The 15,068-nt window shown below is 46.0% G+C and overlaps 3 protein-coding genes and 1 non-coding gene across 10 annotated transcripts in view; 2 read left to right on the top strand and 2 right to left on the bottom strand.

Annotated features, from left to right (window-relative positions):
* Positions 1-3,765, top strand: part of Npas2 (neuronal PAS domain protein 2) — a 185,840-nt gene extending 182,075 nt beyond the window's left edge. For 3 of the 4 annotated variants that reach the window (XM_050134744.1, XM_050134746.1, XM_050134747.1), the window contains 2 exons: positions 374-548; positions 2,367-3,765. In XM_050134744.1, the coding sequence (XP_049990701.1) occupies positions 374-548; positions 2,367-2,546 (355 nt within the window). In that variant the 3' untranslated portion in view covers positions 2,547-3,765. The remainder of the gene's footprint in view (positions 1-373; positions 549-2,366) is intronic. The other variant, XM_050134745.1, reaches the window with a different exon arrangement.
* Positions 3,766-6,943: 3,178 nt separating this feature from the next.
* LOC126497026 (U6 spliceosomal RNA) lies at positions 6,944-7,050 on the bottom strand. Its single transcript, XR_007590510.1, has one exon. It is a non-coding gene; the product is annotated as a U6 spliceosomal RNA (small nuclear RNA).
* A 2,137-nt stretch (positions 7,051-9,187) lies between these two features.
* Rpl31 (ribosomal protein L31) lies at positions 9,188-12,977 on the top strand. Its single transcript, XM_050134619.1, has 4 exons — positions 9,188-9,391; positions 11,555-11,680; positions 12,536-12,648; positions 12,910-12,977. The coding sequence occupies exons 1-4, from the start codon at positions 9,285-9,287 to the stop codon at positions 12,939-12,941; spliced, it is 378 nt and encodes a 125-aa protein (XP_049990576.1). The 5' UTR covers positions 9,188-9,284; the 3' UTR covers positions 12,942-12,977.
* A 594-nt stretch (positions 12,978-13,571) lies between these two features.
* Tbc1d8 (TBC1 domain family member 8) overlaps positions 13,572-15,068 on the bottom strand; it is a 105,953-nt gene continuing 104,456 nt past the window's right edge. For all 4 annotated transcript variants that reach the window (XM_050134615.1, XM_050134616.1, XM_050134617.1 and 1 more), the window contains one exon: positions 13,572-14,584. In XM_050134615.1, the coding sequence (XP_049990572.1) occupies positions 14,129-14,584 (456 nt within the window). In that variant the 3' untranslated portion in view covers positions 13,572-14,128. The remainder of the gene's footprint in view (positions 14,585-15,068) is intronic.

Genomic DNA, 15,068 nt, shown 5'->3' with positions numbered 1-15,068 from the left:
TGTCCATGGATAGTTCCCTTTGATGTACACATTTTCTAATGAAGTCTACTTGACCCATTTTTTTCTATTGTTGTCATTAAGGGATTTTTAAAGATTTATTATATGGGTGTTTTGCCTGCATGTTTATCTGTGCACCATATGCATGTAGTACCTGTAGAAGGTAAAAGAGGGTTCAGATACCCCAAATTGGAGTAACAGGTGATTATGAACCACCACGTGAGTGCTGAGAACCAAACCCAGGTCCTCTGGAGGAGCAACCCGTGCTCTTGACCGCTGAGCCATCTCTCCAGCCCCTCTAGTTGGTGTTTCTAGTACCGTGTCAAGTGTCTTCTCTTCCTCAGAGGATTTATTCTATCTGTCCTGCATGAAACAGGTACTCACAGAGCCAGGTCATGTTTCCAAGTCCAGACTCGCACCCCGCCAGCAGCAGTGCCTCCACCCCTGTCCTGCTGATGGGGCAGGCGGTACTCCATCCCAGCTTCCCCGCGTCCCAGCCATCACCGCTTCAGCCAGCACAGGCGCAGCAGCAGCCACCGCACTACCTGCAGGTAGGTGAGCAGCGGGGTCCAAGGGAGACCCGAGCGGCTTTAATGAGCAAAGGATGAGTTCCACATTCGACTTCTGCAGGGCTTTTTTCTTCCCTAGTAGAGAGATCAACCTCAGAGAAGTTCATATTTGGTTAATTTTAATGCTTAATGTACAGTATGGAAATTAAGAATAGGTAAACAGTACGCTTCATTCGATGGTATGCCGAAAATATCTATTTAAAGGTAATTTTTTAACAGTTTTGCATCTTGATATGCTCATATTTTCACAAAAAAAAAGTCAAAAATTAATGACTGGTTTTGCCGTACGTTTTAGTGTATTGAAGTATAAAATTAAACCACGTTCATTTAAAAACACACTTACTACTTTAGGTAAATATGTTACCGCGTGAGATAAAGATTTGCTGTGAAAACTGGGGGTACATTTCACAAATACACTATTCAGAAAGCAGAAAGCACTATCAAGCAAGCATCACGCACACCAGAGGAGGAAGGGTGGGCTGGCCTGGGGTTTCAGATAGGAGCACTGTCCCTCCTGAAGCTCTCATAGGTCTCCATCCTCCCCTCACACATGTCAAGGGTACCCTTCTAGCTCATCCTTCACCCTACCTTGTGGACTTCCCCTGATAAGGACCACCTACTTGCTCTGCTTGGCATCTTTGAGGCCAAAAGACAACATGCAGTGGCTGAGACATCTTAAGAATGGTGAGGCAGAGGTGGCGACCGCATCCTTAAAGACCTGGGATATTGCTCGGTTCCAAAGCTGTTAAAACAGCTGTGGTCTAATTTTCAAATCCCCCTGGCTGGACCCACAGTGAAAGGTGGGTGTCAACTCCGACTTCGACTTTGTGGATCTCGTCAGCTCTCAGGACAAGGACGTAATCTGGCACGCGAAACAATGAGGAAGAGAGAAAAGGGGGTGGATGCGAGAACAGGAAAGGTTAAATACCTGCTGCTTCTAGAGACAAAACAGAGAGGAAAGAGCTCCTCAGCTATCCCAGCCCCCCCCCCCCCGTGACCTGGGGATCTCAGAGCGCATGCGGGGAGGTGGGCTCGCACAGAACACTCTCAGGCTCTGATTGTACAAAGAGAGAGAGCAACCCGGTGGAGAAGCCGTCTTGGAGAAACGCTCAGAGGCATTTCTGGCAGACCCGACTAGCAAGATCACCGACAGCCCAGCCTAAGGTCAGGGAGAGGCGTGCTGGGAGGCCTCAGAGGTGGTGCTGGGGCGCTGATTATTGGAGAGGGACATTTATTTGTAGGCAAGAGCGGAAAATGAGAGCGGAACTTTCAAAGTCGGACTAACCAGCTGAAGCTTTTGCATTTCCAATCATGAAGTTTCCTTCCAGGTTCTTGAAAATGGCAGTATTTGAAATAGTCACAGGACCAGGGACCGACTTAAGGGGCATAAATTTGTCTACGCAGATTCTTCCCTTCCCACAACCTATGTGGGCTTCAGACTCCGCCATACACACACACACACACACACACACACACACACACACACAGGATGTATACAGATAGCATGTACCTCTGGTTCGGAAACCTTACCTGCAGCCTCAGCCCCAAGCCCACTGACCCAGAAGGAACCCCTCTTCTCCTCCCCACCCAGAATCGATACAAAAGTGTACTGTCAAAGAGCTTGGCTTTTCCCCATCATGCACTCCGGCAAGGACACAGGCAGGTACACATGCCTGGCCGTCTGAGGGGCGTCCCAGAATCTGATAGCATCTGCAGCAAACCCAGGGGGTACTGAAGTGGCTTGAAGAATGGAGGAACTGGCCAGCCACGCAACCCCTTTTCTCCTTTTTCCTGCTACAGGCACCAACATCTTTGCACAGTGAGCAGCCGGACTCGCTCCTTCTCTCCACCTTCTCCCAGCAGCCGGGGACCCTGGGCTACACCGCCGCAACGCAGCCCACACAGCCTCAGCCCCCACGCTCTTCCCGCAGGGTCAGTCGGCTGTCAGAGTCCTCAGGTCTCCAGCAGCCACCCCGATAGTGCCCTGACACTGGAGTCCAGATGCAACCAGCTTTACCAATGGAAGGGGGGAGGGGAATAGCCGTGGGAAACGGGAAGAAAGGTTTACGTGGCTTTGGCACACCCTGTGTACATTTCAGAACTCCCCATGGTAATGTGTCTGGAGTGTGGCACTGGCAGAATGGGGGAAAGAACAGGAATACTGGCCATGATTCCCTTGCCCCGAGGTCCTCGGGCATCCGCTACAGCCATACTAGACAGGAACCAAGTGCCCCCGTAAGGGGGTTCCTGCTCTATTTGCAGAGGTGGTACCTCTCGCTGCCTCCAGGAGAGAGCGCGCCAGGTACTCTACCGACTGACACAGGTCCCAAGCCCTAGCTGGCCTTCACTCTCTTGATGGTCTTTCCTTTATTGTCAAGGACTATGTTAGAGGTCTTTGGAGAGAGAGACAGAATAAAGAGATTCTTTTCATTATTTTTAAAAGGTTGTTTTTGTTTTAATTTGCACAGCTGCGCACAGGGGAAATAACTTAGGCACTTTCTGGCTTTTTTAAAAAATTTATTTAAATAATAAGGTCTCATGGCTTCACTGGGAGTACACAAAAAAAACAGCTCACCAATCAGATAAGCCTGTTATTAATGAAGTTGCAGAGCCACATCCCTGGCCCAAACCCTGTGGACCGTGGCTCTTCACCGCCACGCCCCACTGGTAGCCATTTTCCACCCTAAACAGAACACTGGACTATTCCTGTTGACTTCACCGATAGTAACCGTAAGGGTGGACTCGGAGCAAAGCACAACCTCACAGCTACTCCAGAATCCCCTAGAGACCTCTTAGACCGTGAGGGAAGAGAGTCCGCCAGCAGGGCAACCGGGCAGGCTGCAGTCTCCCGGGGAAACCAGTCACGTGACGGCCATCCTGGTGAGGCCGCTGCACCTTTCCACAGATCTCCCCTGACGATTCTGAAGATTGGATTTTCCTTTTCAAAATGCACTTTGCTTTTTTTTTTTTGTATGTTTTGTTATGTTGAGATGTTTCTAAAGAGAAGATTTTATGTAATTTTAAGAGGAAGTGTAGTGAATTGTACAGCTGTTGTAATAATGACCTATTTCTATAAAAGAATAAAATTGTATGGATTATGTGTAAATTATTTTGTATCTGAGACACCAGTTCCATTCCCAAATATAAAAGTATAAAGGTTTCCTTGTGTTTTTCTGTGAGTGAAGATTTTGTAATAAATTAACAAGTTTGTACAATTTCCTTTGTCCCTTGTTGTATGTACACACACACACACATTTTTTTTTTAATTTCAGGATGGTGGTGCACACCTTTAATCTCAGCACTCGGGAGGCAGAGGCAGGTAAATCTCTGAGTTCAAAAAGCCCATACTGGTCTACAAAGCAAGGACAACCAGGGCTACACAGAGAAACCCTCTTTTCCTTGAGTTTTCTGTTACTATAATGAAATAAGTGAGGTTATGAGCCTTACAGACGTGGGTTCCTGGGCTCAGAGATTTCAGCCCATGGTCCATTGGTCCTGGTGCTTTGGGCCTGTGGCAGCACAGAATATTATGGAATGAGTTCATGGCAGAGCAGACCTGCTCACCTCAAAGAAGCAAAGAAAGAAAAAGGAGGCAGGGTCCCACTAAAAGACATGCCCCCATAACCCTAATGAGCAAACTTTATTCCACTAGGCCCCACCTGCTAAAGGTTGTGCCACACCCAGTAGCTGAGGTCCAGGGTTTCAATACATGGGCCTTTGGGGGGCCGTTCAAGACCCAAACCCCAGTATGATGGAACACACAATACAATAAGTGGTACGGGGATGCAGCTTCTTGGGCTGCATCAGTCTGCCAGTATCCTAAGGTTCAAAGCTGTGACAGGAAAGCAATGTTTCACTGTAGAAATGGTAACAATGCTGGGAAAGCTCCTGGGAGCACCTCAATCTTGTGAACACTGGAAACCTGTAGAAATGATGGAGACGTTCCCCACCAAAGCACTCATTCGTTGCTCGTGATTGTACACGATCTCTCACTGCCAACATTTAGCCCAGTGATGTCAGCAAGGAAGGTGTGCCCTGGTATGTGTGAGATGTGTACACAGACACACATTGAGAAGGCAAACAGCATGTCTGAGGTCTTGCTCAGTTACAGCCACCTCATTCATGAGGTCCAGCATACTAACGTGAGGATACATTGGTGGTACTGGTGGTCTCCACTGAGTGGTTCCAGGGTCTTGTTGTCTTGTTCAAAAATTAAAAAAAAAATGAAGCACACACAAATAGCGAATTAGCCAGGGTCTTATTCGGGAGCAGAAGAAATACACAGTCTAGATACACCGCATAGAGAGAGCAGCAGTGGGGGCCAAGCAAGATTGCTCGGGGTTACTTTGTGAAGCTTCCTTTTGTAGGCCCAGGAGGACGGGAGGGAGGAGTTAGCTCTCAGGAATGAGAAGTAGGTGATTTTGTGTTTCCATTGATGGGTTTGGGTTATGTAACCCTTGTTCACTCAACATGTTCTTTCTCATGATGCATCGAATTTCTTAATCACACGCGTGCCCAATCATGCATAGGCATAGAATGGTAAATGATTTTCCCTGAGAGCTCACTCAGTGGACACAGGTTGCCTCTCTGCCTGAGCACTGAAGTTCAGCCCAGGCGGAGTTGGCTCACTGCCTGCACTCATAGGACAGGTTCCAACATGTGTGACCACAAAGGGGGAGTCCCCAGGGGTTGCTAGGATTGACTGGCCGCTTCAACTGGAGAAGGCTGTACACACAGCTCCATGCAGATGGGAGTCCCAGGTTGCTAAGCTGTCTTTGAAAACTCCAAGGGCCTTAGGAACACTCAGCATCTGGGAATCACCAAGATGGCCGCTCCCTTTCCAAACATCCTGACTGCAAGGAGCTATCTATGTTCCTTCCAACGCTCTATCAAGATAGGTCTGCACTTTCACCCTCTTCTGTAAAATGATGACGACTCCTTTTTGGTTCTCTAGCTGGGATCAAGTTTTGGATGCCGTGAAGTTGCTACACACGTGTGTCCATGATTGCTCTGTGCCTGAGGGCAGATATTGGGTAGGTAGTAAAAAACAACAACAACAAAAAATATTTTGCATATATGAAGAGGAACATTTACTTTTGCAAAGAACTTGAAGTGAACCTGTTTTTAAAACATGAAATCTGAATGGAATTCAATGACCTATTTTTTAAAAAAAAAAAAAACAAACAAACAAAACTTAACATTGTCTAAGGTTTAGAGATCTGGTTCTTCTAGAAAAAAAAATTATAGTTCGATTGTAGCCATACTTTAATTGGTGGTTAGACCCCTAAGTGGAACAAGATTGTTAATGGACACAGTGTATTCATTATCCTAGGATTGTCTAGCTGGAAGCCATTAAAGAGGGTGGAGTGTGTTACGCTCCTAATTGAATTTAGCTATGCCTGAATTTTACACGTGTTAAGAATTTGGATAAACTCAAAAAACTCCTATTGTGTAATTTTCCATCAAATGCAGGCATCCTGGGAATTGTAATCACTGAGCTCTTCATTCATTACTTTGCTCATTAAATGGCTATTTTGCAACCACATCTTTGTTCCAGAAAAACCATGACCTGAACTGTCTGGAACAGTATAAAAGTCTCTTGGTTCAAGAGTCAAGATTGAGTATGAACTTGGAACACTTAGTTTAAGATTTTACAAACTAACTAAAATTGTAGCATATTCTGTCTAAATATTGCTTTGTCCAAACAACATGGTAAGTTGTTATTGTTGTTTTTAGATGAGGTCTCACTTTGTAGCTCTGGCTGGCCTGGAACTCCCTATATAGATCAGGCTAGTCTGGAACTCTAGCCACTTGCCTCTGCCTCTGTGATTAAATGTGTATACAACCACACCCAGTTATGTCAACTAACCATTAAGTAGCTTTTTTTTTTCTTTTTCTTGTTGGTGTTTTCAAGACAAAGTTTCTCTGTGTAATCCTGGCTGGCCTGGAACTCACTCTATAGACCAGACTGGCCTCGAACTCAGAGATCTATCTGCCTGCCTCTGCCTCCTGAGTGCTGGGATTAAAGTCATGTGCTACCATGGCCCTGCTTATTAAGCAGTTGTTAGCCATGACTTTTGCACTCTTGCCAAAATATCCTGGTAAAAATTTAGTGGTACAAAATTACTTTAATTTCTGTTCATGTTGTATCCTGAAGATCTCAAAGTCAGTCATTAATATCCTGAACAAATATCTAATATGAGTCATCTAGAGAAATGTTGTTAGTTGTCAGATGAAATTCATATTATGCAGATAAAAAGCTTTGTTTTTCCTGTAGAAATACTCATTAGAAATAGGGTAGGAGGGGAAATTTTCTTTTTGAATTTTAGCTTAATCCGGGATGGGCATGTCTGGTTTATTTTTTTTTCTTTTTTTTTTTTTATATGGAACGCTTCACGAATTTGCGTGTCATCCTTGCGCAGGGGCCATGCTAATCTTCTCTGTATCGTTCCAATTTTAGTATATGTGCTGCCGAAGCGAGCACCATGTCTGGTTTATTGACTCCATAAATTACTCATATTTTTTAGTACAAAGTCATGAACTTACGGCCTTTTATAAACTCAGTTTCTAGTTGACCATTATTATCTCAATGCTCAGATCATCACCCTGACAAGAGAGAGCTAGCTCCTCTTTCGTCTCGTTAGTAAAGTCCATCCAAACCCAGCCTCCAGATTTCTCTCTTGAACATCAGAGGCATGATCTATTTACCTATGTTTTCCTCTGCCCCAAAGTATGGGATCAACTTCCTTCCTGATATTCTTTTACTTAAAAAAAAAAGGCCAATATTAAAATCTGGTGCTTAAAGTGAAACTGGGAAGTGATGTTGGGCAACAGCGCTGCTTCAGTTCCCATCATTGGCTCATTCTGTAGGGAGAGAGCTGAAAGTATATAGGGTCATGCAATGCTCAAGGACAGCTGTTACTGAATGACAGCCTGGCTGAAGAGATGTACCCTACAGCTTAGGTTTGTGATAGGCTAAAGCACATAACTGTGTACACACTGCAAAGTTTGCACAACAATGAAGACAGTGAATGGCATATCTCTGCTTATAAGAGACTCACAAAAGTCACAGAATCACATCAGTTTTGCCTAGCTAATAGATCATACATTGTGCGATATTTTGCCTTTCTGATGCGATCCTTACCTGATATTGTCTTTCTCCTAAACTGCCATCTCACAAAAAGTTACTCTTGAACTACTGGTTTTCATTTTGAATGCTGTCTGTGCCTTTCCTTTCTGGTCCACTATCTGCTGACATGCTCAAGGCTCCATCTCTGCTGTATCATAGCAACATCCTCCTCACCAGGCTCCTTCCTTTTGGAACTGTTTTCATCACCAGGCTGCTTTCCTTTTTTGTAGTGGAGGAGGGTGAGTGCCTATCAAATCCAGAGCTTGTGAATGTCAGCGAATGTTCTATCACTGAGCTACATCCCCAGATACATATTTTCATATTCGCTTCACACACACACACCTTTATTTCCTTCTCCTTCCCTCCGTCTACTCTTCCCTCCCCTTTCTCCCTTTCCTCCCTTCCTCCTTCTCCCCCCCCCCCCAACTTGGGATCAAGTCTTGTTGGGTAGCCAAGGTTGGCCTCTAGTAGCCTAGAGTAGCCTCAGGCTTAATCTGCAATCCTTCTGCTCTGCCTCCTGAGTGCTTCACTCCTGATTTCCTCTTTAAAATGTTTTGAGTGGTTCTGTTTAGGAGATTGCTTTGGAATTCCCTGGAGCTCACCCCAGAATTACTGTACCAACCGGCATTCCCATCGAGCCCGTTAGTGGTTTGCACCCCAGGAAGAACTGGAACAGAGCCTGTCCCGGTCTTTCTTTCTAGCCCCGTGAAGAAGTCTTCAGAACTGTGAGGTGTGTTTAGCCCCCAGTCAACACTCTTCCACACCCAACCCCTCAGGCAGGCCTCTCGGCTGAGGACTTGTTTTCTTCTGAGATCCGAGACGCCAAGTCCTGCCCTTGGGGAATTCGTATATACAGCATCCCTTAGCCAAATTCCGGTAAGACCGTGGAGTCTCTGCCTGCCTGTCTTTTGTCTGTGAGATCCTGAAACTTGCCGTTGCTGAAACTCCCCAATGAATAGGCTGTTCGGACTTGTTTGGATTCGGGGATTTTCCCACCGAAAAGGCTAGCATTCACGTGGACCTTTTCGACTTGGAGAAATGGGTGCTTTGGTTATGGTCTCAGGGACCTGGGACCGTCTGCCAAGCACATCACCTTATAGATTCGTGTATATATACGTGTAGAATCGAATGAATGACTGAATCCGTAAAACAGAGGAGCGTCTTCTTTCCTGGCCCTGCAGTCTGAGGGTGCGGATTTAAATCCCACCCACCACCTTCAAACACAGCAGACACGGACGCTGCTCACAGCAGTCAGAAGACTGGAGCCTCGACCCCGCCCCCGGTCCGCCCCGGCCCCGCCCCATGCCGCTCGCTCCGCCTCCGACGCGCTACCTTTACGTCGCGTCCCAGCCTTCGACCTTCCCTCGCCACACTTCCTCTCCCCCCGCCTCCCGACCCGGAAGTTATACTCGCGACGTGGCTTTTTTTCCCACAATCCCTGGCGCCCGTCCTTTCCAGCTTGGGCCCGGCAGAGTGAGTATGGCGGCGGGGTCTTGGCTCTGAAATCGAGCGCCATCCTCTCCTGGCGCGGGGCGGGCCGGCTTGGGGGATTTGTTCCGCGCTGACCGGAGTCTCGGCGATCGGCGGCGATGGCTCCCGCAAAGAAGGGTGGCGAGAAGAAGAAGGGCCGTTCTGCCATCAACGAGGTGGTGACCCGAGAATACACCATCAACATTCACAAGCGCATCCATGGCGTGTGAGTACCTCTGCCGGCCCGCGACCCACGCGAGCCCCTTCCGGCTGCCAGTCGATCCTTGCCCTAGAGAGCATGCGGGGTTTGTTTTGTTTTTTCGATCCTATCGCGTGTCGTTTAAAGGTGTGCAGGTTGTGAAGTGTACGGTTCTGGTTAGGAACTGGAAACGGGAAGTCGTGTTGGGACTTTCAGAACAGTGGAACTTGGAACGCTTGGTGGTGCTAAACCCAGAGTTTTGGTCATCTGGACGGCTCAGAGGAGAAGCTCGTGAAGGGGAACCTTGGCTAACTTCTGTGCTGCAGGAACTAGGCAGTTGTGAATTGCTGAGCCCCAATAGGTTTTTCTTGGTCCTCTGACTGATGGAGATTCGTACTAAAGCGGGTCCAGTTGTAGTACTGGAGATGCTGAGGAGAAGCGCTTGTGAATTTATCTTCAGTTATATTTACGTACATTCCGAGGCCAGCGTGTAGAGCAGGATTTCTTGGACTTGGCTGTTCAGTCTCTAGTGACAGGTTCTGTCGTGTCGAAATTGTGTCGGCGTTTCTGTGTTGTTCCATGTGAGGTCTCTGCTGCGTGTAAGTGCCACTTGCGACCAGCCTCTGGTTGGTGGCACGTTGAGCACTGTCGGGCATTGCTTTGAAGTATGCAGATAAAGACCTTGCCCTCCTAGGGTCACCAACGGGAGGGGGGAAGTAGGTGAAAAGCAGTTTGAGTTGAAGATTTTTTGCCTTTTAATTGCCCCGTGTGTTGGGTGATTCTCGGGGAAAGAGGCGCTCTTTAGAAGCCCTAAAGGAGGTATAGGGTGTGGACGGGCATGATTTTCGGGGATTTGTGCTGTTGGAAAGGCCTGTGCGAGGATCTCCAGCCTCCTTCATCCTTTGCTCATATATTGGCCCCCGTTTTCCAAACCAAACTTGCTCCCAGCTGTCTTCTGCTTTCTCTATTTCATTGTTAATTCAGCTGACTGCCATTAAGTAGTGACAGCGGCATCTTGTTTACACGCCCTGACCACAATACTGGAATTGCTCACTGCTCCATCTCTTTCCTGGTGTGTCCTATTTGTAATTATTGATACCACCTGATGGGTCGCTTGCACGAGCTGGGTCCAATAGACCAGCCCTTGTTATTCCTAACCACGTTTTTTCCAGATTAGTAAAGTGGGTTTGTTTGGACACTGCACGTGTGCTGATACTGAGTAGAGAAGGTGGGTTCCACGTTGTCTGTCTTGGAGTGACCTAGACAGACAGATGCTGAATACAACTGGGCTTTTGTAAAAGGTTGGTTGTGAACCCTGTCTCGAAAAACCAAAAAAAATAAAAATAAAAGGTTGGTTGTGGATTTTGGAGTTGAGGGCTTCCTGCCCAGCTTCCAGTGTTGTAGTTAATGGGAGCACAACCCCCATGCTCTAGAAAAGTTTGTAGGTTTTTGTTTTGTTTTTCGAGACAGGCATTCTCTGTAGCTTTGGTGCCTGTCCCGGAACTAGCTCCTGTAGACCAGGCTGGCCTTGAACTCACAGAGATCCGCCTGCCTCTGCCTCACGATTGCTGGGATTAAAGGCATGTGCCACCACCGCCCGGCTAAGTTTGTAGGTTTTGTTGTTTCGTTGGGTCTTAATCTGTATTGTGTAGCTCTGGTTGTCCTGAAACTAGCTATGTGACCGGGCTGGCCCTAAACACAAAAAGATCCACCTGCCTTTGCCTCCCAGATGCTAGGATTAAAGGAACACTACACCACATCCAATTAGTTTTAGGGTTTTGTGCTCATTTGGCTGAAAGCCTAAAATATAGGTAAATGGCTGCCTTGGTTTCACAGAGTGTTCTTGTCCTCTGTACATAGTTTGCTTGCATGTTTGTATGTGCATCGCATGGATGCTGAGAAGCAAACCTGAATCCTCTGAAAGAGCTAGTGTTCTTAAGCCCTGGGCCATCTCTGCAGTCCCTGGCACTTCAGGACTGTGGGAGTGTGTTGTAGGAGTGGTTTCTGGATACTAAGTTGGGAAAGCATGGCATCTTGTGCCAGAATTGTAGAATACTTCGTATTTATTTCATCCTCTTGTTCAAAGTACTGATGCTGGTTTTTAGAATGTTTCTGACTAGTTTTGATTTATGAGAGCAAGATGTTTATTCTGTGTAATTTGATTTTACATTCTTGTGTTTTGAACCTCAGGGGCTTTAAGAAGCGTGCTCCTAGGGCACTCAAAGAAATCCGGAAATTTGCCATGAAGGAGATGGGGACTCCAGATGTGCGGATTGATACCAGGCTCAATAAAGCCGTCTGGGCCAAAGGAATAAGGTACCGAAGTTATTTGTTAACAATGCACCAGCTATTCCTTCTGCATAGTCTTTTGTGACAGATTTGGTAGTTTGGTTACCGGATGCGGAGTATAGATACTGGGACCACAGCTCTAAGCTAGTGTCCTTTACTGTAAGGGAGAGAGCAGCGTTAGAGCTTGGTGAGATCTGGGAGAGATTGGGACTTTTGAAGAGCTCCATCCTGAGCATGAGACACTCAGAAAAAGCAGTGTTTCTAAGCCTGAGAAAGAAATCTTGCTGCCCAGAAAGGTTGATTTGTACCGTGTCCTATAACATGAAAGGGTTCTCAGTTTTACCCAACCTGAATGTAAATTAATTCCAAGTTTGGGAAGTCCCCGTTAAAGGGGAGTACAAGATGGAAGGGGGTACTGCTGCAGAAAGTATTTAATCTTGGGACCCTCTATATAGAAAATTGTGCAAAAGAAACTACAGTGTCTACCTTAAGGTAAGGGGTGGTGTCACAGGGCATGGAGAAGCCTTGTTTGTAGGAGTCTGGGGCCTAAGAAAACCTAGCATGTCCTGAGATGAGGAAAGGAGATGAATCAGCTATTCCCTTTCTGAAAGGGGAGGGGATTGTGCCTTTTGTTTGGATTAATGAGTATTTCTGTTGATGACAGCCATCTTCTGCCTAAGAACAATCGGTTGTCGTGGTGGCTGCCTTGGTGAATCCTAACAAGCATGTCATCTTAAGATAGCAGCTTGATGCTCATTCACCTGGGAATTATTTTCATGGTCAGATAAGTTTTTCAGAGCATTAAGAAGCAGGAATAGGTGTGAATGCCACTGCTTTCTGAAAGGAAGCATTGACCTTAGCAGCACATTTATGTTTTATTAGGAATGTTCCATATCGTATCCGGGTACGTTTGTCCAGAAAACGTAATGAGGATGAGGACTCACCAAACAAACTCTACACGTTGGTAACTTACGTGCCTGTTACCACATTCAAAAGTAAGTTTCATGCTGTTCTCAAAGCTGTTGAAATTATAGGAGGGACAAAGCTGTTGAAATTATAGGAGGGAATTATTAGCACCTTTCAACCCTAAATTTGTTCATCGAATCTTGGTGACTATTTTCAGTGAGATGAGTGGTGGGCAAAATTATCAGACCTTTAAGACTGTCTTAATGTGGGGGAGATAATGGAGTTCGTACAGGTGCTCTAAAAGACGGGACAGGTATGAGTGCTGATTGGCTGTCTCTTCTGCATTTCAGATCTACAGACAGTCAATGTGGATGAGAACTAACCTACTGAATCTCAAATAAAGTTGGAGAACAGCCTTCAGGTTTTGGTTTTTCTTTTTGTTGTTTGCCCCACTGGGGGAATTTTTGGTAGTGTTTAGAATAGGATCTAAAGAGTATTGTTGGGAGTTATTTAATTGCTGCTTTGGGTACTTGGGAAATCGGGATTATGTGACGTGTTTTCATAAAAATCAATTGTGGTTTTGATTTTTTTCAAGATACATTCTCTACATTCTCTGTAGTCCTGGAACTTAATCTGTAGGCCAGGCTGGCCTCAACATCACAAGGGCGGGAATTAAAGGCATCACCCGCCATGCCTAGCTTGTCTGTGTTTTAGCAAAGAAGCTACAGTATTAGGTCTTACATACTCCCAGGTGTGTAAAGATTAAGGCTTGAGGTTGTAACTTGTACATGATACTGAAACTTTGTGTTGTCAGTCTTCTAGCCATCTTTGCCAACCAGTCCAGTTCATTCCCTGGAATATGCTATATATTCTTAAGAGTATAACTATAGGCTCTTTTTTGTTTTCTCCCCCCACCCCCAAAAGACAGGGTTTTCTGTAGCAGCCCTGGCTGTCCTGTAACTCGATTTGTAGACCAGGGTGGCCTCAAACTCAGATCTGCATGCTTCCTTAGTGCTGTTTTTGTTTTTACAAAAAAAAGATTTTTTTATTAAAAACCTTGGGGGCCAACATTGAAAGCATGGTTTTGCACATGTTTTTGGAAGGACATACAAAGTGAATACAACGAAATATATTAAAATGGTTTCAATTACCAGCATTGAAACAAAATTAGTGCAAAAAAAGCCAAATACAATTGTGCAGACGATGGTTCTGGGATCTTGGTGAGCTTATTTCTTGACCAATCCCATAACCAGTGGAAAGCGAGCCTGGAGTTGATGTCTCTTGGTTACCATGACATCTTTTTGTCCATCAAAGGGTAAATGCAAAACCAGGATCACAGCAGAAACACTAGTTTCAGTTTCAGCAAAGTTGATAGTCACAGTGTAAAAGGCATTCCACCTGTCTGTCCTCTTAATAAATAGACTGGGAGTTGCCGCAATTCCTTGGCTGTCGGTCTGAGGTTCGTTGCCCACATACTCAGCTTGTCGAGTTCCCTGTTTAGACTGAAATGTGGACAGTGACTACAGTCCAGTCCATGCTTTGGTGTGGTGGGCTCCAGCAAACTCCTGGCTACAGGTTATTCAGCTTCAGTTCAGGCTGTGGTGGATGGCTCATTTCCAAAGCTTTGAGACTGTACTGGTTGAGCTTGGCATTTTCAAGTTTGGATTTAATGTTGAGTGGCTTTTCAAAAAAGTTTACCAGTGATTGCTCAGTGAGAAGTGAGGCCAGGATATGTTCCAGCGAGACAGTCCAGTCCCCTTCCCCTGCCTCCGGAAAGGCCCGAGGGTCTTGGGGAGGCTTCCCAGTCTCAACAAAAACTGAGTCCTGTTCAGGAGAAGGAGCCGAAGCCTGCAGCTCCTCACTACATTCCTGGGAGCAGCTTCCTGAGCTGCTGCTTCGCTGGCCCACTTCCCCTATCTGTAGTAGCAGAGTGGTTACTGTGGCGATGGCTTGGTACAGTTCGTTCTCCTCTGGATCTTCATGGAACATACTGTACAAAGTTTTACAGAACTGGATAAATTCTCTCTAGAATAAAAAAAAGCCAATAAAACAGCATGAGGATAGAAAGTATAATTTTTCCATTATCAGAAAAGCGTGTAGCATTTAAGACTGTCCTGCAACCTGTGATCTTCCTGCCTTACCAGCAGGTGCTTACTGCTAGTTCCTGGTCCCACGTGCAGAAAATAAGAAAGGCTTTAGGGTTTGTGTTGTGTTGATTATCTCTGAGAAAATATATGTCGCAACAAAATTGCTACATTTGCTTCTTAGTGGAAAGGGGGCATGTGGCACATACTTTTAAATCCAGCGCTTAGGAGATAAGCAGGTGGGGATCAAAGCAAAATGATGCGGACAGCTCTGGGTGGCTTAACCATCACATATATAAGAAACAAAATGAAAGTTCCACCCATGTAAAGCTGGGAAGACCAAGGACTGCCAAGCTTGAGGTTGATTGAGAGACTTGAAGGTAGAGGAAACCCACTGGCCTTCATGCATACCTACTCATGCATGC

The sequence above is a fragment of the Alexandromys fortis genome, unplaced genomic scaffold (assembly GCF_014885135.2).
Source record: "Alexandromys fortis isolate MF-2015 unplaced genomic scaffold, M_Fortis_MF-2015_v1.1 scaffold_20, whole genome shotgun sequence".
Lineage (NCBI taxonomy): Eukaryota > Metazoa > Chordata > Mammalia > Rodentia > Cricetidae > Alexandromys > Alexandromys fortis.
This window is presented reverse-complemented; position numbering and strand designations above follow the sequence as displayed.

Excerpts from the sequence above, each read along its gene's own strand:
- Rpl31 (XM_050134619.1), top strand. The coding sequence starts at position 9,285 with ATGGCTCCCGCAAAGAAGGGTGGCGAGAAGAAGAAGGGCCGTTCTGCC. Across the intron at positions 9,392-11,554 it reads CACAAGCGCATCCATGGCGT|GGGCTTTAAGAAGCGTGCTC; the intron begins GTGAGTACCTCT and ends TTTGAACCTCAG. Across the intron at positions 11,681-12,535 it reads GTCTGGGCCAAAGGAATAAG|GAATGTTCCATATCGTATCC; the intron begins GTACCGAAGTTA and ends ATGTTTTATTAG.